Raw genomic sequence first — 20599 nt, forward strand, 5'->3', positions numbered from 1 at the left:
CCAATGACATGCTGGTCCAGTGGCCAGTTTGATCAAGTTTGCTCGACAGTGACGCCCTCTAGCTGGGCGTAAAAACGCCCTCACATCTGAACCAAGAAGCCTCGGGGTAGGTTCAAAGGGGAACAAAGCAAAAAGCCTTCAACAAAAAATGACAAAAAAAGAAGTACAAATAATCATGAGGTCGCTGATGAATAACTTCCCTGGTAGTCGAGATTCGGGTCGTCCATCCGTCACGCCTTGCCTTCTTTCGTCACACACGGAGCGAGGTACACAGATTTATTGAAGCCGACGTGGGGCGGCGCGCCGCTGGGTCCGGTGTGTCCGGTCGAGAGGGCAGCGGAGCCGTGGTGAGACGGTGAGAGCGGGTCTCAGTGGACTGGTCGGGTCTGAGACCACTGGCCGGCCGGGTCTTAGACCACAGACCGGTCGGGTCTCAGACCACTGACTGGTTGGGTCTCGACTCACAGACCGGCCGAGTCTAGACTCACAAGACCAGTCGGGTCAGGACTCTCAAACCGGCCGAGTCTGGACTCACGGACTGGTTGGGTCTCGACTCGCAGGCCGGCCGGGTCTAGACTCATATGCCGGCAGGATCTGAGTTCGGGGACTGGCCGGGTCTCAGACCACAGACCGGCCGGGCTTGAACCCTCAGATCAGCCGGGTCTCAGCCCGGACCAGCAGTGTCTCAGCCCGGCGCAGCTAGTGATTCCGGACAGTCTCAGTCCTTGCAAAGCTCCGCCAGCCGTCGTCATCAGACCACTCCCCCGCCGCCCCGCGGACGCGCCTGCCGTGCTAAACGGCGCCCTTCAGCCGCCGTCCACTCCTCAGTGGCCTGAAGTAGTCGCCGCTGCGCTCCGGGCATATATCCATAGTCATATCCTAATACAATATATCCACATAAGCCAATAACAAATCAAAACAATAACCAACACTATACCGCCCTCGACGACAGGAGTGTGTATGTGTGTGTGTATACGATCATACGCTCGCGCAGACAGGAAGCATGGAACTATCCGCTCATACTGGGGAGATATACGGCCAACAGGCTGAAGGGTACAAGAGGGTAAAGCTGGGATTGTCGACAACAGCACTACATTGTCACCGGCAGATAGCAAGGAGAGTAGGGGGCGAGGACGACACGGATACAGGGTGCCACGGCGGTACGGGTTAGGGGAGGGGACAGCTGGAGGGGCAGAGGGGGGTGGTGGTGCTCCTCTCGGCCCGGCGCGCGGCTCAGACAGTCACACACGCGGCGCCGGGCGGCCGGCGCGCGCCGCACCACCGAGGGGCGCGCGGCTGGAATGGGGCAGCGGCGGCGGCGGCGGCAGAGACCGGCCGCGGCCGCCCGGGGGACGCAGACGTCACTAGAACTGGTCGACCAGCAGATCACAGAGCACCTGGGACGTCTTCTCCTTGCTGGAGCGGATCGTCAGCCGGTACATCTGCCGCGGGGACACAGAGGCGTCAGGAGAATCGCCCAACGGCGACCGGAAATAAATCCTCCGCAGATATCAATGAGCCATCGATTAATTATCACCACATAATTCATCAATAAAATGGGGGTAAAAACATACCGTGAAGGCATAACTGCTGATCTCTTACCAAAAAGTGTTCGTTCACAGATTGTTTACAACAGTCAGCGACTCAGTAACAAAAACGTCAGTAATGGCAGTCTTATCTGACACGACAGCGCCGGCCAGCTCACCTGCGCCTGTTTGTTGGGCTCGAGCCGCAGCAGCGAGCCCACCTGCACGCCGCGCCCGTGCAGGATGCCGGCACACACAAAGTTCTCCGGGTTCGGGTCGACGCCCTCCAGCAGCTGCATGCCGAAGCCGGCCAGACGGCCGCCCAGGCTGGCGTCCATCGGCAGCTTGGCCTTGAAGATCTTTTGTGCTTCCTGAGCCGGACTGCGAGAAAAGACGAGATTTGTGAATTTCGATGAGTCTGAGAGGATGTGCGATAACTTACGGAGAAAAAGCACCGAGGAACGGTAACACGATGCCTTATAAAATATTAGTGCGTATGCCCAAAAATCTACTAACCGAGCGAGAACACGTCGAAAAAAATACTACTTTTTTCGGTAGAATTCCGACAAAGGCACGAATATCTGGATCTAAAGTGACAAAGAAAATAACTTAAAGAAGACTTGAATGATAACAAGTAAAAAAGGTGATACAGCAGCCATCCAAACACCATAACCAGACGTACCCGCTCAGGTTTTTCCAGCGGGCGAAGAACGCCTCCGAGTTCATTTCGGTCGGCTCGATAAACTTGTTGGGCGTGACGGGCAGCTTGAGGTGTAGCTTCTGCTGTACTCCGCTGTACATAAAGCTGACGGAGAGGTCCGGCATGCCTGCAGAAAGGACATAACGTCACATACGGAAGGGTAAACAGCTCATAAGCCGCGGTAGTAACGTAGGTTTAGTACAGGATGGGACGCATCTGATGGCACCCGTATCGGCTTCCGTTGACTTGCGACCAGTAAACTGCTGGGAATGGCGTGATCGCGAGTGATTTTTGTCGGTCGTGTCTACGAGTCACGGACTCACGAGAGTGCTGACGTAGCAGTTCGTCACCCATCGACTGACGGATGCATAAATATATGACGATATACGTCGTGTACACTGCGCAAAACTCGCTTACAACCACGAGCCGAAGGTCAAAGCTGGCGTGCACGCTTGGACAAGCGTATTAAGTACTACCGTCACAATGAAATCTTACATAAAAACAGCGATCAAATTACTCAAATACAGCTTTAGAATACGGTGCTTCTGGCACCGGGAACGTTATGGATCACTGGAACATTATTGTGGATGATATTTTGTGTAAGGACGTTGTAGTTAGTTTTCACTTGTTCACTATCATTAGCTACTCTTGCGATCTCAACCACTGCACTTACCCACATACTCCTCGATGAGCTCAAAGTTGACGGTCTGCTGCACCTGAGCTCCTCCGTCAATGTTGTCGTCCACGGGCTTGGCCTGGACCGTCAGCCGGTTGGTCAGGCCGTCAGGCAGAGTCACCGATGTGCTGAAACCCTGTGGAGACGGCCGTACAGAGCGTCAGTGGCGGAAAAATTGGACCCAGTCAGCCTGTGCCGTGTAAGTGATGCCAAACACATCTGGCATTTTAAATACCAAAGACGGGGTCAAATCATATGTCTAGAGAAAAAATACGAGAAAACGCCAAACATATTTTTGTGAAAAACCTTTCAATTAATCTCATCAAGACAATCGATACAAAACAAAATTATCGATGAGTATTGAGCATAGCAGGCAAATATACAAGAATATCGTCCGCTGCTCGGTACGGGGAAGCGGCTTTAGTTCATTCATTTTAAACAGCCCCAAAATCCAACAGTCCATCCCGTTTCCCACCCGTTCCACACCGATACCAAGCCCAGTGCGGACGCCCAATCTCTCACCGTTAGCGCCATCGGCGTCTTGTTGCCGAAGAAGATGCCGACCCGTCCCAGGTTCAGCCGGTACTCGCTCTTGATACCGATCTGCAGAATGTCGTTTTCAAACAGCACGCCGTTGTTCTTGCAGATGAACCTAAAGGAAGGGATAAATCAGCATAAGGCTTAAGTAAGTTTTTTTGTAAAATTCATTGCATGAGACTAAACTGTAAAATCAACGAAGACAAAATATGTTCTTGTCTAGAATCGGCGCAAAAGATCAGTGCTTATCCCCCGGTACCTCTCCAAGAGAGGAGATTTCCCGCCTCCCTCTCCCCATCCCTATCCCGTGTGTAGCGTTCGGCGCCTCTCGGAACCTGTTGCACACACAAGATAGCGAGAACAATATTTTTATCACGTAATACCATCAGCGCTTGGTTCCCTGTCATATCGGTGTGCGGAATGAACTCACTTTTTCACAGCGGCCTGCTGGTCGTGCACGGCTGCGGCGGCGGCGCCGTAGTCCCCGCCGGCCGGACTGGCCGGGTGCGCTCCGTTGGTGGCCGGCGGGGCGGCCGCGGTGGACGTGCCGCCGCCTCCCAGGTCCCCCAGTACGTCCACCAGCAGGCCGGTGTTGGTCGGCGCGGCTGCCGACGGGGGCTGCACGGCTCCACCGGCCGTGCTCAGCAGCGTCGGCGTGTCGGAGGTGCCCAGACCCTGTGGGGGCGAGATCAGGGGAACGTTAGCGAACATCAGAGGACCATCAGTGATCATAGACGACCCTCAGCATCGTCTATCATCGCCCGTACCCCGTTAAACAATCATCAGCATCGATTAACCAGAGTACAGCAGCTCCGTCGCCGTATGGACATATTTCTGATACCCAGCACTGCCCGCGCCGCGTCTGCCACCCGCGCCATGAATGTACTGCGATCAGCTTTTCGTAGCCTACGGGCTGCGCTAGAGCTCACCGACACTAGCGCCATCCATCAAGCGCTCGGTCAACCTCAACCTCTGCTGTCACCCACAGAGATGGAGACCCTGAAACGCTTGGGGCGCTCTGGTGGTCGGAGTAGAGGGCGACACCATCCAGCACACGACTCGCGGCCGGCTCGAGTTGGCTGTGACGTGATCTGGGGCAGCAGGTCCAGCATGCGCGAGAACAGGCCGACCCGGCCAAGGACGCTGCTGTACCCTACCGTCGTCTCTGGGGACAGCGCGCCCGGCCCAGTAGCGCGACAGGCTAACGTCCCTGTGCAGAGACGGCTTAAACTCGGCCACATCAACATACGCTCTCTCGTGCCTAAAATCGACGAGACACGACTGATATTACGACAGAACAGCTTGGATGTTTTATGCATTTCTGAGTCGTGGCTTACTGAGCAGGTGAGCAGCAGCTTACTGATCTTCAACGGGTATCAAGTTTTTCGACAGGATCGAGCCAGGGCCAAGCGAGGTCAGAAGACGGCCCGAGGCGGTGGACTGGCTGTACTGGTCCGTGACGGCATCTCTGTGACGAAGTTGAAGATATCGTCACCTGTCGACACCCGCCTGGAGACCATGTGGCTGCTGATGTCGTTTGCCGGCGGCCGGTCGGCGGTGATCGGAGCGGCATACAGACCTCCGGACGGACGGACGACGGACGACCTGGAGGCGCTACGTCACCAGCTGCTGGAGGCGGTCGGCACCGGCAGCCGTCTGTACCTGCTCGGTGACCTCAACATAGACCTCATGAAGCCTACCAAACCTGACACCGTTCAGTATACTGCGCTACTGACAGATCTGAGCCTGACTCAACTCATCTCAGAGCCGACTCACCCAGGACAGACGCCCTCCCTCATCGACCACATCGTCACCAACGACATCAGCGGGGGTCTGGCCGGGTCGGTGATCCAGGTGCACGTCAGCGATCATGACCTGATCGCGGTAGAAGCACCGCTACCACGGATAAAGAAGAAGCCGCGGACGGTCACCACTCGGTCAGTTGGACAGACAGACTTCAACCATCTGTGTCTGGACCTGCTGATGTCAGACTGGTCTCCACTCTACACCGCGGAAAGTGTTGATCAGGCATACTCAGCGTTCCTTCACATCTGGAATGCAGCCATCGACACACACTGCCCTCTGAAACAAGTCCGTCTCAAACACCCGGAATGTCCATGGCTGACGCTCAACGAAGACCTTCAAGAGCTGCAGGCGAGACGAGACCTGGCGCGGAGACAGAGGGACTCGCTGCGCACCGAGAGCGCTCAGCGGACCTACTCTCGCCTCCGCCGTGAGTTCCGATCTCGCCTCGCCAGGGCGCGCGCTGAGTTCTTCTCGACACCAACATCGTCAACACAGATGTGGAAGACGCTGCGCTCGTTCGCCCTGAGCTCATCCAAGAACAAAGCTGACGTCGGTCTGGACGAAGCAACTGCCACATCCTTCAACAGGTACTTCGCCGGCGTCGGAAGCCGCATAGCGGAGGAGCTAGCTGCCCAGCCGGGCCCTCCGCTGCCGCCCCGACCGCCGGTGGTGACCAGTGCTGCATATCGCGTCCGGGTGGCGACTCTTCCCGAGCTCGGAGACGCTCTGAGACGTATGTCGAACTCGAGTGCTGTGGGCAGTGACGGCGTGTCTCTGCAGCTCGTGAGGAAGTGTTTCCCTGTGATAGGACCACATATTTTGTATGTCATCAACAAGTCATTCGTCTCTGGGCAAGTCCCAGCTATCTGGAAACGCGCGGTTATAGTACCGATTCATAAGTCAGGAGACAGGACGCTGCCATCTAACTTCAGGCCCATCAGTGTTCTCAGTGTGATAGTAAAGCTCGCAGAGAAGGTCGTAAGTTTGCAGCTTGTCGAGTTCATGGCTGAAACTCAGTTTCTAACACCAACGCAATATGCCTACCGCCCAAAGCACTCGACTGAGGACGCTGTGGTAGACGTAGTGAGCGCCATAGCTGCCAACAGAGACAAGGGCCAAGTGACATGTCTGACATCTTGTGACCTCTCCAAGGCTTTTGACACTGTTGATCGTGAAAGACTGCTGCAAAAACTCAACTGGTACGGAATATCAGACCACTGGCTCCGAGATTATTTTAAGGACAGAACACAGGGTGTGCGGGGTAGCACCGAGCTGGCAACGGTCGATTTTGGCGTGATACAGGGTAGCACTCTGGGGCCCTGGCTCTTCAACACCCTCACGAATGACATGCCATGTCATCTGTCCGCCAACTGCAAGGTAGTATCGTATGCTGATGACACCGTCCTTATGCACAGCGCGCTCCCCACCGCGGACGGTCTTGCTGAGCTTCAGCGGAACGTAGAGGCTGATCTGGGAGCGGTGGCTGCATGGTTCCGGTGCAACGGACTGAAAGTCAACCCTGACAAAACAGAGATGACACTGGTGGGAACTACCTCGTCTGTCAAAAAAGTAACCAACTTCAACATCACCTTCGACGGCATCAGGTTGGAACGCACTGAACACATGAAGTTTCTCGGCGTCTTACTTGATCAGACTCTGTCGATGGAACGACAGACAGCCCGTGTCGTGCAGCGCGGGTATGGCACCCTCGTCACGCTCAGGAAGCTGAGAGGCACGCTGCCTCCCTCCACCATGACAACGCTCATCCAAACCCTGGTCATGCCTCACGTCACCTACTGCCTGCCTGCATGGGCTCCGCCCACGCATCAGCTACAACATCGCATCGAGAAGATGCTGAACTTCGCCATCCGCATAATCACCGGTAAAAAGAAAACCGATCACGTTTCAGCCGCTCGCAGACAACTGGGCTGGTTGAAATTTGCCGAAATAATCGAGCTCAGAGACTGTGCTTTAGTGCACAGACTTGTGCACTGCACCGACACTCCACAAGCCCTGAGATCGCTTGTGTGTGCCCGAGCGGATGTGTCCGAGCGGACCACTCGTTCGGCCACCGACGGTGTCCTACACGCACCGCGATGCAGGATGGAGGTCACACACAAGACCGTGCCAGTTCGTGCTTTACGGACATGGAACCGTCTGCCCAACGAGCAGCGACAAAACATCAACCCGACCACTTTCCGAGCCAGCGTAAGAGCAGCATACGCGAGCCAGTCATAGATGCGCCACCTATCATCCGTTTTTTTTTTTTTTGTCTGTGATTTTTAGCCAAGCTGTGCCATGTGCGTACTTTTATATAATTTTATACGTTTTATCACACTCGCGTGGGCATACCTATTTTTATCTCATGTTCTCTGAAATCTGCTTCAACGACTGTGTGATATACGTGTCCTTTATGTACTTTGACACTGTGGCGGTAAAAGCCAACATTGTTGGATCCCACTAAGACATGCAATAAATAAATAAATAAATAAATTAGTGGGGACTCTGAGCAAGAAAACACAACATAATTGAGATGGATTTAACATCGAGTGACCAGTACGAGCATTGGCCGTTCCACAATTACCTGCGTTTCCGTGGGCTGTCCCTAAGTGAGAAATCAAACATGCACGTCTAGCAGCCCTCTGCAGGCAGTTACATTTGGTTTGCCCTGAAACCCAATATGTGGCGTTCAACGTGACTTGATACCCACCTGTGGCCTCTCACTGGCGTGCGGGTTGGCGGCCCGCGGCGTTTTGCTGATGTCCGGGATGCGGCCGCTCTTCTTTTTCAGGATGGCCAGGATGGAAGACTCGCGCTCCGGGAAGGGCGGCATCTCCTCCAGCACTGTTGCCTGAGAGAAACAGGCGTGAACTTCAGTGAAATGTTGACTCGATGACATCAAGTGAGCTGTTGATGAGATAAGAAATATGACTTTCGATATGGTCAAATGACAGCACACCATATTCTATCACCGAAGTTAACCCGCGCCCTGCTGGGGGGGGGGGTGTTTGAACACCCCCCCCCCCCTTGTGGTTTTTCGCAAATACATATCTCAAAAACGGCGGCGCGGAGCGCCGCCGTTTTTGGTACACCTTATCATGCATCAATTCTACACATTTTGTGAAAATTTCAGACCAAGGTCATTCAAGGTCAGGTCACCAGGTCACTTGAAGTGACCTCACCTCATAAAAAGTTTCAATGTCTGTCATAGCTACACCGAGTGACCGATCGCTTTGAAACTTTCAGCGATTGCTAAGAGCAATAGCATGTACAAAATGTATATCTCAGAATTTTGATATCGATGACCTAAGGTCAGGTCAATTTTGCGACCTCCCCATTATAAGTCAATGGGAGAAAATTGAAATGCGTCTCTTTTGGGCGAAAGACATTATAAACACTCCCAAACACTGAATTACAAGTGGTTTAGACACACTGAACATGAAAATGGTGTCCGTGACCCCTGTTTATGCCCTGAGGTCATCTTAGGTCACGAATGGTATCTAACAGTTTTTCGCAAATAACTTTTGATAGAGGCATGCTAGAGCGATGAAAACACCTTAGATGTGTTCAGCTCGATGATACGGATCGACTGATATGCAACATGGCCCTTTCCGGTCAGGTCATGACCTTGACCTGAGGTCAAATTTTCAAGTTGACCTTTCAAGGTCAAGTTATAGTTCATTCGATGCGTCTTGACGAGAGAAACACGATGCCGGTAAAAGTAAGCTCTTACAAGGCTTGGGTCAAAAGTTATTGCAGAAAAACTGTTTCCGAAAAAAAAATCGGCTATTTTTGTAGTTTTTGCCCCTGCAGGCAAAACCGTTGACGTTAGGTCAAATCTGAGAGAATTATTCAGAAAGGGCGTTAATAGGGCTATCGAATGCGCTTTTCCGCGGCGCTGTAGCTCTATTGGTTTCCGAGTTATGCGTTGGCTTCTTGGAAATTTTCGACATTCGACCTGGAAATCGGCGAAATTTTGCCTTCAATGACCTCTGGTGACCTGACCTTTGACGTGACCAAAAAATTGACCGAAGTGATTTCCTCATTATTTTTGACGCTCTTTCGAACGCCGCCTTTCGCGTATCGCTACGTGGCCCAGGAGCCGAGTTACAAGGGGGGGGGGTGTTCAAACCCCCCCCCCCCCAGCAGGGCGTGGAAATCCAGGACCCCCAGCCGGGCGCGGGTTAAATTGACCAAAGAGGAAAATGAGTTTGGATATAACTAAACACAAAAAAAACAGCCAGATGCGAGCTCCCGATATTGTACCGTAATATTTTACCATAATATAGAGAGCCATCGCCTAAGTCTAAGTAGCAAGAATTATAACAACGGCCGCTCACCAGCACGTCTGTGGTGGCGTGCACAGACAGGCTGAGGTACTCGGAGGCGCGCTGCTGCAGCTCCGCGTCCGCCGACCGCAGGTTGTTGTCCGAATGAAGCACGTCCTGGATCTGGGACTTTATCTCCGGAAACAGGTTGATATACTTGACGTAGGTGGAGAGCAGCAGCGCTCGCGTCGGCGCCGAGCACAGGTGGTACTGTAAACAGAGGGATACCAGTGAACGGTTATTCGATGAGAATGAGATATGACTGAGTTATTCCAAAACAGTTTTGGCTATTGAACTAGTCGGAATGTCCATGGATCTCCAAGGAGAAAGGCGTAATTCTCCTATCATTCATATACGTTTTTTCGAGCCATTGTTATTTTCTACGTCCACAGATGCAATAATCAGCTGCAGCTGGTGTTAGTGACTGATGATTCAACTGCCAATATCCAGAAATCGTGCTTTTCCAACCAAGCGGCTATGAGAGCTCAGATAGGCATTAGGCAACCACACGAAACGGCTTACTCACCGCAGGCAGTACCGAGCGGCGAGCAATCAAAACCGCAATCGTTTCACGGATACTGAAGAATGTTTCTCGACCGAAGAGCACGAACGCAAAGCCATTTTTCTACAATCATGTCCGTTAAAATCAAATTCGTAGAACAGCATATTGGCTACTCGCCCCCCGCCCGCTTCCACCGTTTCCCATTATAGACCAAGCTGGTGGTCACCTTGGAATGGAGCAGTTTGAATTGTACTGCGGGCGCCGAGCGGGCGTCGCCGGCGATCAGGTTACCGAACTCGCCCAGAATATAGCCGCCCACTTTGACCATGTTCTCGTGGCAGGCGGGCGCCTGCAGCGCCTCAAACACCGTCTTGGCCGCGTATCCCTGCACGTCCTCTCGGTTGACGACAATCTGGATGACACGGTACCAGACTTCCTCGCTGACGTAGTCGCCGGCGATCCGGATCAGGTTGAGGATGACGTCCACGTACCAGGTGTAATCCATGGCGTACTTCTCGGCCAGGATCGCCACCTTCAGCACCTGCGCGGAAAGGCGAACTGATACGTCACAAAACTGGTATCACTGACTATCGACATACAACGTCCTTATACGTGTATCCGTAAGCAGTACAATGCCTCGCCTACAGTGAGGAAAGAGAGTCCTACTGACATATTTGGACAAGCAGATTGAGACACGAAAAATTACACGCAATATACGAGCTAATATTCACAGTCCGGTGGTCGAAAGCATGCCACTTCTTATGTTCATAACTACCACTCCCATCATCAATTCAATCCCCTAGTACCACTGAATTAGTGGAAGCCGTACCATCTCTTCTCGGATGGAGTAGTCGGCCGACTCGAGGTAGTTGAGCATCTCCTGGACGATGGTCTCGGCGTTGGTGCGGTCACACATGGCGTACAACAGGTCCACGGCCCGCTGGCGCACCGAAACGTCTCGCTCAGTCTGTGGACCGGATAAAGATACCGGTAAATTAAATACGGTGCTACACACAGCGGCACGGGTAAACACAGACCTATATCCACCAATACGTCCCTACCAGCATAGGCGGCCGTGCAGCTGCCGGCGGCACTGATTTTATACCGACCTGCGTCTTGGAGGTGGAATTTAAAAATAATCAAGGAGGTAAAAATCATAAAACCATTGTCGAGTATCATCCACCATGACGAACGTCGTCCACCTAAAACGACCTTCGTGGTATGGCCACTTTGATGGTAACGGTAGTCACTAATACCATGGTAGTCATTAACGATGATATCGCCCTACCTTGAGCGCGTTGATGACGGTCTCCTGATGTTTCTTCACGGCTTCGTGCGAGAACTCGGAGGTGGCCAGCAGGCACATGGACTCGAGCGCCAGGTAGCGCAGGTTGGTCTCCCGGTGGGTGAGGAACTGACCCAGCTGGTTACAGGCGCGCACCAGCAGCTGAGGCTCGCTGCCGGAGCAAAGGGTAAAACAGAAGCGTGTCAAACGGCAGGTCGGCAAATGCAATACCATTTAGAACGTCAGACACACGTCTTTAGCGATGATAAATGACTATCCTTGTCGAGTCAGCGTTCTCTGATCGTCCCCAGCCACACGCAAATAATGTAGAACATCGGACTTAATAAGCATCTTTGCATTTTTAGCGATCAAAAGACTGGCAGAAGCTGCCGTAACAAAACTCTTTTAATCATTAGATGGTTCCGCCAATCGCCAGAACGACCACTTGGCAAGTGTTGAATTCGAACTGCATACGTTATCTCAAACCAGTTCTAAAAATAACACTCAGCTGGCTTAGATAAACAGCAGGGGCTGTCTGTCAATAGCAGTGACCTTTCAGGCGGCAGTAGTTGATACGGTCAGCCTAGGCTTTCCGCTCCGATTAAATGCTATATCGTTCTCTCAGCTCCGATTAAATGTCATCTCCGACTATTGTCTGGCCCTCCGGAATATTAGGTATCTCGGTCTTGCTCAGTCTGAAATCTGAATACTACACCGGTCGCTAAGCTCCATTTGAACCTACCCCAGGCTGTTGGTATGCCGCTCAGTCTCCCAGCACTCCGTTCTTATGTGGTTTTCCCGTGTTGCTCACCTGTCCGAGTGAATGATGAGGCTGATGGCCTCCATCAGCACCGCGTTCTTGGCGTTCGAGTGCTGCACTTTTTTGGACTTGGGCGGCTCCTGGGCCTTGTTCAGGATGGTCTCCAGACACTCGTTCAGCCGGCCGCGCACGCCCGGGTCGTCTGGAAGCGGATATAACAGCGTCGGTAAGCGTACAAAATGCACAATGCACATGCCACATACCTATTCAGAAACAGGCTTACCCAAAAATACCCGGAAACATTACGACACAATAAAAAAACACGCCTGAAAAAACGAGGTGGGAACTCGGATTCCTCTGATGTTACGCTCTGTTCGAACCAAGGCCGCATCTGACAAATATGTCGTCTTGGTCCAAACATTTGGAGCTGCGGGGTATCGATCCCCGTACCTCTCACATGCTAAGCGAGCGCTCTACCACTTGAGCTACAGCCCCACATGCAAGGTGACGGAAGCGTACTCAGAATGGCGAGGGGAGGTATGTAAATTTGAGACCAGACCCCGACCCATCATGCTCCAAACAAACGGACCAGACACCCGTGGGGCCGGCCTGACCAGCCCGCTGTCAACAAACCCACTAACCACCCTACCCTAAGCACCGCGCCGTGAAAGCGATGTGGTGGCCACAGAGCACAATTACCGGCGAGTCCAAACGAAAAATTCAACTGTATGTACGCCTTCAGTTATATCACCCAAAGACAGGATGATTCTACATCTATCTCGCCTAACAAGGGAGAGTTTCGAATAAATTATATTTGCTCGGTTTCTATAGAAACGTAAGCAAAAATGTCAGCTCTGCTAAGGTTTTCATGGAAACTACACACACATGTAAACAACCACTGTACAGGGTGGGGCAGAAAGATTTACCTGTTTGTTTTCGGTCAATAACGCAAAAAGTTATAAACGGATTTTGATAAAATTTTGCATGCAGCTTCCTAACTGACTCATGTATCAACATTATGATCCTGTTTGCATTTTGTAATATTTGTTGGCGAGCTATAGCGAAGATGACTAAGAGAGCCCAAATTGCGGCGCTGAAGTAGGTTGGCCATAGCTCCTGAAGCGTTGCCAAACAGCTCGGTGTTGCCGTAAAAACTGTTTGCAATGTAATTAAATGACTTAAAAAGACAGCCTTAGTGTCGACGAAGTCCATGCCAGGCAGAACAAGGGATATCTGCTTCAAAAAGCTGGTAAATATCGTGCACAAGAAGGTGTTTCAAGTTCTAGGCGAAGCATGCGCAAACTGCCAAGGGAACTCGGTGTTTCGCCAAGAACCGCCAGGAGAATCATAAACGACGGCTTGGGCTTCATGTCATACAGTGTGCAACATCGGCACCTAATTTCGGCGGGATCCAGGGAAAAGTGGCTACACAGGACCCAAAAGACATAGGAAGAGATGAGGAGCGCCGGTAACAAGGCATTTTTCTGGTCCAATGACAACATTTTCATGCTTGAGCCCCAGAGACACTCCCAAAGCGTCAGCTTTTTGGCAGATGGTCCATCCAGCATTGATCCTGCTATTCGCACCATTTTTCGTCGCCAGCAGCTTGCTGGTGTCTTTGGTTGGGCTGCCGTCGCATCCGACGGCTCAAAAGGAGCCTTGGTCTTCATCAAGGAGGCTGTAAAAGCTAATTTACAGGTTTAAGCCCATCTGCTGGAGAAACACGCTTTGCCTTGGGTCACTCAGTCGTTCCGAGACGGATACGTCTTCGTCCAGGACGGCGCGCCGCCGCAAACGGCCAACATCGCTCAACCGTGGTGGGAGACCCACATGCCTGGGTTCTGGGACAAAGACATTCGGCCATCATCAAGTCCAGACCTGAACCCGATGGACTTCGCGATCTGGACCATCTTGGAGAGGAGGGTGTGTGCAGCGGCACACAGCAGAATCGCCGCCCTGAAGCTGGCCCTCGAGACGGCACCGTCGAATCTTGGCGGGGACACCGTGCGGCGCTCGTGCCCCTCCGCAGAGGAACGTTTCGAGGCAGTGGTGAAGGACAAAGGTGACCCTATGGAGTCATAATGCCGTCGCTGAGATGTGTACATGTTACTGCATATATGTGCCAGAAATCAATTTCATATCTTTGTTCGGGGCCGAAATATTTAAGAAAATCAAGAGGTAAATCTTTCTGCCCCACCCTGTAAACCCTGCTGTAGCGCCGCGTTCGAAAGGTGAGCCATAATGGCTTCTTTTCCGACCGTAGTACCCTCAGAAGCTTCTACGTGGACGACGAAGATTCTAAGTAACGTCACGTATAATCTTCGCGACATCGACACCAAACGGCGTCTTCGGCCCGAGAGAAAAAAAAATATATATGTCGTCCGGGAGACATCGAACGCGGCCTAAACCAACGGCCCTCTCACCAGGCGGTGGGTAGTTTTGCAGCAGCCGCAGCAGTTTGACCGACAGCCAGGGCGCCGGCACGAAGTAGTAGGTGTAGTCCTGGAGGTCCTGGTAGCTGGAGGTGACGATCCGGCTGAGCCGCGAGACGGCCAGGCTGACACAGCCGCGGTACTCCTCCGAGCTGTGGCGGACCAGCGCCTCGATCAGACTGACGGCCGCCGTCACCACGCCCATGTGCTGGTCGTTGAGCAGGTGGATGATCCGCGAGGTCCACTCGCCGCTCGGGATCACCTGGTGGCGGAGCAGGGAGTCAGGTATGGCGCACTACGAGCGGCAGACGCGGAGCACAATCCAATAGACATGAGTGCGATCCAACAAACATGTTGATGCCACTTCCATTCATGGCGATAACCCTGTTATTCGCCGTTTTCATCACCAGGCTGCCAGCTTGCTAGAGCTTTTCGACTGTCATTCGTCGAATTCATGTGGTCTGAGCGGTTCACCAACGAGAGGCCAAGAAACGCCAGCACAGAACTTCCATATATGGGGAAAACGGTGGCATGCTAATATTTATTTATTTATTTATTTCACATCATAGACCCATTCCACACAAGCGTGGCTATTCTAGGATCAGGGTCACAATTAAAAAATAAGGATAGTTGGTCACACATATCGTACACGAATTCATTCTCACAAACTCACACCCAATCACACTTCCCGCGAGCGGGTCGTCACTAGCCGGCATCGGTCTGTTGCTGGAGCAAATACCTCCGCAGCTCTCTTTTAAATGGGCTCAGGCCTAGGTCGCGAATCGTTTGTGGTAAGTCATTAAAAGCGGTCACGGCTGAGTATAAAAAGCGTCTCCTACCGGATTCTGATCTAATGGTAGGCACATTCAGCAGCTCGTTCTGTCGCGTGTCGCGCTGATGAACATGTCGTCGAAGCGTGAGGCTGGCGGATAACGTCTCGGGCTGAGAGGTAGACAGAATGCGCTTTAACAATGTCAGCGTGTGAAAAACATGTAAATTGCGCGCCGAAAGCCACTGCAGTTCATGAAGGACGTCACTCACATGATCAAATTTTCGACGCCCGGAGATGACGCGTGCTGCGAAATTCAACACTTTCTGTAGCCGACCAGTTTGTGTGGTGTTACAGGTTCCGTAGACACTAAGACAGTAGCGAATAAGTGATACGACTAGAGATTGGACTAGAGTTGTGAGCGTCGCAGAAGGTAAACTATGACGGCAGTGACTCAAACCGATTAAAATGCCTGTGCAGCGCCGAACCACATCGTCAATGTGCGCGGTAAAAGTCATAAATTGGTCGAATACGACACCCAGGTTCCGCACCATGAGAGATCCGGAGACAGTCGTGCCCATGAACTTGATAGAAATGGTTGGTACCTGTCGAAGATTTTGTCGAGTGCCGAGAGCTATGAGCTGTGTTTTTTTTAGCGTTGATTTTCATGCCATTTTTGCCAAACCAGTGAGCAAGTTGCGAAAGATTACGTTCCATGGAGCTAACAAGGGCACCAATGTCTCCGGGCCTGCCACTCACGAGAACCTGAGTGTCGTCCGCGTACTGCACTATGCACGCGTCATCAGCATACAGCGGCAAGTCGTTGTCGTAGATGCTGTACAACAGCGGACCGAGCGCTGACCCCTGGTAAGTTCCGATCGGGTTCGGCAGAGGCGACGACAGATCACATGAGCCTCGCTGGCTCCTAGCTACTACTTGCTGGTAGTGGTCCGCCAGGTAGCTCTTAAACCAGCGAGTGTCTACATTGTACAGCTCCAATTTTCTCAGAAGTCCATCATGAGGTACAACATCAAAGCACTTTGATAGATCTAAAAGGCACAGAAGGGTGATCTCTTTCCGGTCCATGGCCTCAAACACTCTGTCAGTTACAGTGAGTAACGCTGTGTCGGTCGAGTGGTTCAATCTAAAACCGTGTTGACTAGAGGAGAAAAGGTGATGGGTTGTAAAGTACGTAAAAAGCTGTTCATAAACGACACGTTCGGTTATTTTGGCGATGGTTGGTAGGATTGATATGGGACGGAAATTGGATAGGTCAGTGGATTTGGGCGACTTTTGGATAGGATGGACTAGGGCTAGTTTCCATGATGTTGGGACGGTGTGGGAGTTGATGCTGGTGTTGACAATGTGGGTGATGACAGGACAGATGGAGTCGAAACACTGCTTGATGAACCGCACACACAGTCCGTCCGCCCCGCACGACGTGCTGCTCGCCATCCGGCCGATAACGCGCCGCAGCTGCTCCGGTGTAACAGGCGCTACCTGGAACCGGCCGGTGCTGACACGGGGCAGGCGCACTGCCAACCGCGGGCCACCAGAGTCCACCTGTCGGGCGGTGGAGGTACCGACACTGGCGAAGTATTGGTTTATCGCGTCCACGTCCGCGTCCGGTAGTGGTCGGGTCGGCCGTTTTCCCGATATAACCGGCCGCACATTGCGCCACATGGAGCTCGGTCCGCCCTCACTTATACGCCGGCCGATCTCCTCGCGCGTGTCACGGCGGACAGCCGACCTGACCTGTCGGTTTAAGTCCTTATAACGATCCCGGTCACCGGCCCGGAGCGCCGCGCGCCGCTGTGACATCAGACCTTTTGTGTTCTCTGTCACCGGGGGCGCCGTCGGATTGCGCACTTTGACCCTCCGAATGGGGGCTAGGCTGTTCACAATGGGCACCGTCACGGTCGTAAAATAGTCCCACTGCTCACCGGGGTCGGCAGTGTGGAACACAGGGCTCCAGTCCACGTCACTGAGGCGGCGGCTCGCCTCCGTCGTGTCCAGTCTGCGCCAGCACCGCCCGGTCACCGCACACCGGGCCGGGCGGCGGCCGGGGACCAGTACCAGAGCACGAGTCCAGTTGTGGGGACTGAAGTGGCAGTGAAGCGTGCCGGCCCGCTCTACACCCCGATTCGTGGCAATCACATCGATGGTGGAGCCTGATGACCTGAATGTAATAAAAAACAGGCACGGAACAGCGGTCATAATTGGCGATCTATGATCGACCTTTTATGGCCGTCGTAAGACTGACCTCTCTTGACCTCGTCCCCCTTTACAGGATCTTCAAACGACATCATGAATTTCTCTCCGGCCGCAGTAGCTCACCTCCGGACTGGTTCTGAACAGACGCAGCAGACAGAGCGCCGCCGACTGTTTGACCACGTCGATGGCGTCTGCGGAGACGAGCAGGCGCGGGATCTCCTGGCCGAACGCCTCGGCCATGTCTTTGCTGCCGATGTTGGCAATGCACTGCATCGCCAGGTTGACGTGCACAGGGTTCCTGGGCGGCACAACCGAGTTCGCCCGTCAGTGGGATACTGAGCGGGAGGGCAGTCACCAGGATCCTGGACGCGACAAACAGGCAGGAAGGAACACACACCCGTCACTGGCGGGCTACACGCGACGGACAGTCTCTGGGTTCATGAGTGCGACAAACAGGTACACCTGTCATTAGGGGGCTCTGTGATTGGTGCAGTTGCCAGCATTTGGACGACGCGACAGCTATAACTTGAACTATCTCACCGGCTCATCGTGAAAGAGGGTGACCACATAAGCTAACATAATTTTCTGAACAAAATAACAGCATGTTCACTTAAAAAATGTTGAACTTTGTCCTAAAGAGGCCATTCGTAAATAAAAGGTGCCCACCAAACAACACATAAGTGGTCATGGTGCATATTAAACATGTGACTTACTTGGAAGCCAGGTCATTTTTGATATTTTGTATGATGAGCTTGATAAGATCAGAGTTTGTGTTGATGAGCACCGAAATAAACAGGTAGCCCTGAAAAAAATGATGGCATCTGTCAGCCACATGATTATTGGTCAATGGTCATTGGTCATTCATAATACCTCATCCAAAGATGGGCACTTCTTCTTCTTCTAGGTTTCTTCTTCTTCTTCTTCTAGGTTTGGGAAAACAATTAAATTATGGTCACTAATCTCTAACATAAAATGCATCACTCATAGTATAAATAGGAATAATCAGCAGACAAATCTTAAGAAAGCATAAATGAACTTACTCATAATGAAAAAGATAATGATCAAACTCCTTCAATACTCACAATTTGTTTCTCTGTGTACTTGTTTGAGGACAGCAGATTGACTGCCTCCATATGGCCAAAGTCAATGTCATGGCCCAAGAGGAAAATGAAGAGCAGCTTGCACACATATTTCTTCTTCTGATACCCATCCAATGTTTTGTCACCTTTGAACTTCCCACGAATGTTTGCCAATTCTTTGTTTATCCTCTTAATTTCAGCTTCTTTGCTCTTGCCTGAAACAGATGATGTTTTTCAAACAATTTGCAGCATGAAAACATTATGGCAATGACCAAAGCATTTTAAATGTTGTGTAACCATTTTTGTCAATATAACTGACTTAACCCTGAACCAGCCTAACCAACTACAACCAGAACCAGCCTCAGATTTAGCAACTATTAATCTCACCTCCAAGGACACTAGTTGAAATAACACCCTCGAACTTGGGTAACAATCACTCTGCCTTATAAACCTGTCATTTGAACAGTTTGATCTCAAATATGGCTAAATCCCTTGGTGAGTGTTCTTGTAAGCACTAGGAACCATTTCCTTATAAATAAAAAGACTGATTAATGGTTAGAGCTAACCTAGAGGTTTATGGCAAAATCATGGTGTTATTCTTAGATTTCTGCTTAGCATATATTGAAAGATCGTATAAAATAATAATGGCAAGCACACACAAAAAGGCTGTTAGATTAAATTTCAAAACAATACTTACAATTTCTGATATCAGAAATGAAGACAGCCAGCCCTCTCATACCATCTCCCCGGACGGCAGGCATCCTGCCAGACCTGAAAGCACAATACCTGTCAGGAGGTGCATAAGCCTAACAATGCTTGCCACTCCTTAAATCCTCTCTGACCAGCCTGACTTTGTAGAAGGACATGTAGGTACTCCCAGTTCTCACCACACAAACACCAGCACCCTACCATCTATTGACTGGGCAACCAGACTGACTCATGCAGACAAATCTAACTATGCAGTGCTCACTGAAAAATCAAATATCACTGGCAGCTACCTATATACTAATACCCCCTGCCTCACCAACCAGGAAGAAATGAGTCACGACAGTGCAGTTCCGAATTTAGGATAATACATTAGTTTACATGATTTGTTATACACGGTTTGTCGACATATTATATTCAGAATGGACAAAGTAAGAAAAAATAAACGATAGCATACTAGCCCCATGCCCCAAACGCATATTATTCAGAGAAAATGGGGTGAAAATGTTGATGAGACATAAATGACGCGCATCATTCTTTCATAGTGCACCAATTCCTTACTTTTACAGGCCTCACTTTTGAAGAATCGAACTCCAGAGATGTCGGTTGACCAAAATATTATGCCTTCAAAGAAAGGAAACCACAAAACACATTACACAAACACCTCAATTTCACCGGCCACCGACCCGAACCGCCCCTTCCAATCCGACATCCACCCCCTTCGTGGCGTGAATTGCTACCAAATTATCAATGTTCAAATACTTTCTCAAGTATTTTGGAAAAAAGTATCTAGAATCAGCATTTTTTGTTGTGTTTTCATATTTTAAATATTCATTCTTTGATTCTTGTGTAGTCTTTCTTTATTTCTATGGTAGTTTATACAGCTTTTTTCAATTTCGCTAAAAGATACGACCTGTACATCCTACTTATACCTATTATCGTTACCAGCCGGCTGCGATCCAGAGAAAGAGTTATTTCTATGCGACTCCTTTTGGTCCATTAATATTCATTAATCCAAATGATCCGTCTCATCCATTTAAAAATCCACTTATATCCAAATTATCCATTATAAAATCTTTTTCATGAAGCTGGGATTCATTCATCGCTTCGAAATAATAAGGCTTTCTTGCGGTTTAGGTTAAGAGTTGTCTCTAAAATCGTCAAATCGTCTGTAGATATGGTAGCTCTACATAGTAGCGTTACTAGCGCAGACGTCACATTAGTGCTGTTCAATCACTATTTTTGCATCAGAACGCTGTCAGAAGGCAAGCTTAACTCGG

General features: G+C 51.2%; 1 protein-coding gene and 1 non-coding gene across 3 annotated transcripts; both read right to left on the reverse strand.

Annotated features, from left to right (window-relative positions):
• Positions 1 to 262: 262 nt before the first annotated feature.
• On the reverse strand, positions 263 to 20069 carry LOC122364301 (AP-2 complex subunit alpha-like). 2 transcript variants are annotated; one of them, XM_043334544.1, is made up of 18 exons: positions 19881 to 20069; positions 19312 to 19385; positions 18618 to 18829; positions 18249 to 18337; positions 17659 to 17833; positions 14544 to 14814; positions 12172 to 12322; positions 11364 to 11532; positions 10905 to 11042; positions 10302 to 10616; positions 9586 to 9783; positions 7956 to 8096; positions 3870 to 4114; positions 3425 to 3554; positions 2900 to 3038; positions 2209 to 2353; positions 1706 to 1907; positions 263 to 1442 (listed from the first exon to the last, which is right to left on the reverse strand). In XM_043334544.1, exons 2-18 carry the CDS (start codon positions 19373 to 19375, stop codon positions 1365 to 1367), a joined length of 2862 nt encoding a protein of 953 aa, XP_043190479.1. In that variant the 5' UTR covers positions 19376 to 19385; positions 19881 to 20069; the 3' UTR covers positions 263 to 1364. The 2 variants fall into 2 exon arrangements, with proteins under 2 accessions (XP_043190479.1, XP_043190489.1); XM_043334554.1 differs by having other exon boundaries at positions 19896 to 20062.
• Trnaa-agc lies at positions 12543 to 12615 on the reverse strand. Its single transcript has one exon. It is a non-coding gene; the product is annotated as a tRNA-Ala (tRNA).
• Positions 20070 to 20599: the final 530 nt, after the last annotated feature.

Source organism: Amphibalanus amphitrite, unplaced genomic scaffold, assembly GCF_019059575.1.
Source record: "Amphibalanus amphitrite isolate SeventyFive unplaced genomic scaffold, NRLGWU_Aamphi_draft 000027F_arrow, whole genome shotgun sequence".
NCBI classification, from domain to species: Eukaryota; Metazoa; Arthropoda; class Thecostraca; order Balanomorpha; family Balanidae; genus Amphibalanus; species Amphibalanus amphitrite.

Bases quoted from the DNA above. Each gene is read 5' to 3' on its own strand.
- LOC122364301 (XM_043334544.1), bottom strand. From the start codon at position 19,375: ATGCCTGCCGTCCGGGGAGATGGTATGAGAGGGCTGGCTGTCTTCATT. The intron at 9,784-10,301 runs GTGACCACCAGC...CTCTGTTTACAG, and splicing joins TCAAACTGCTCCATTCCAAG to TACCACCTGTGCTCGGCGCC. The intron at 3,039-3,424 runs GTGAGAGATTGG...CCGTCTCCACAG, and splicing joins AGACGCCGATGGCGCTAACG to GGTTTCAGCACATCGGTGAC.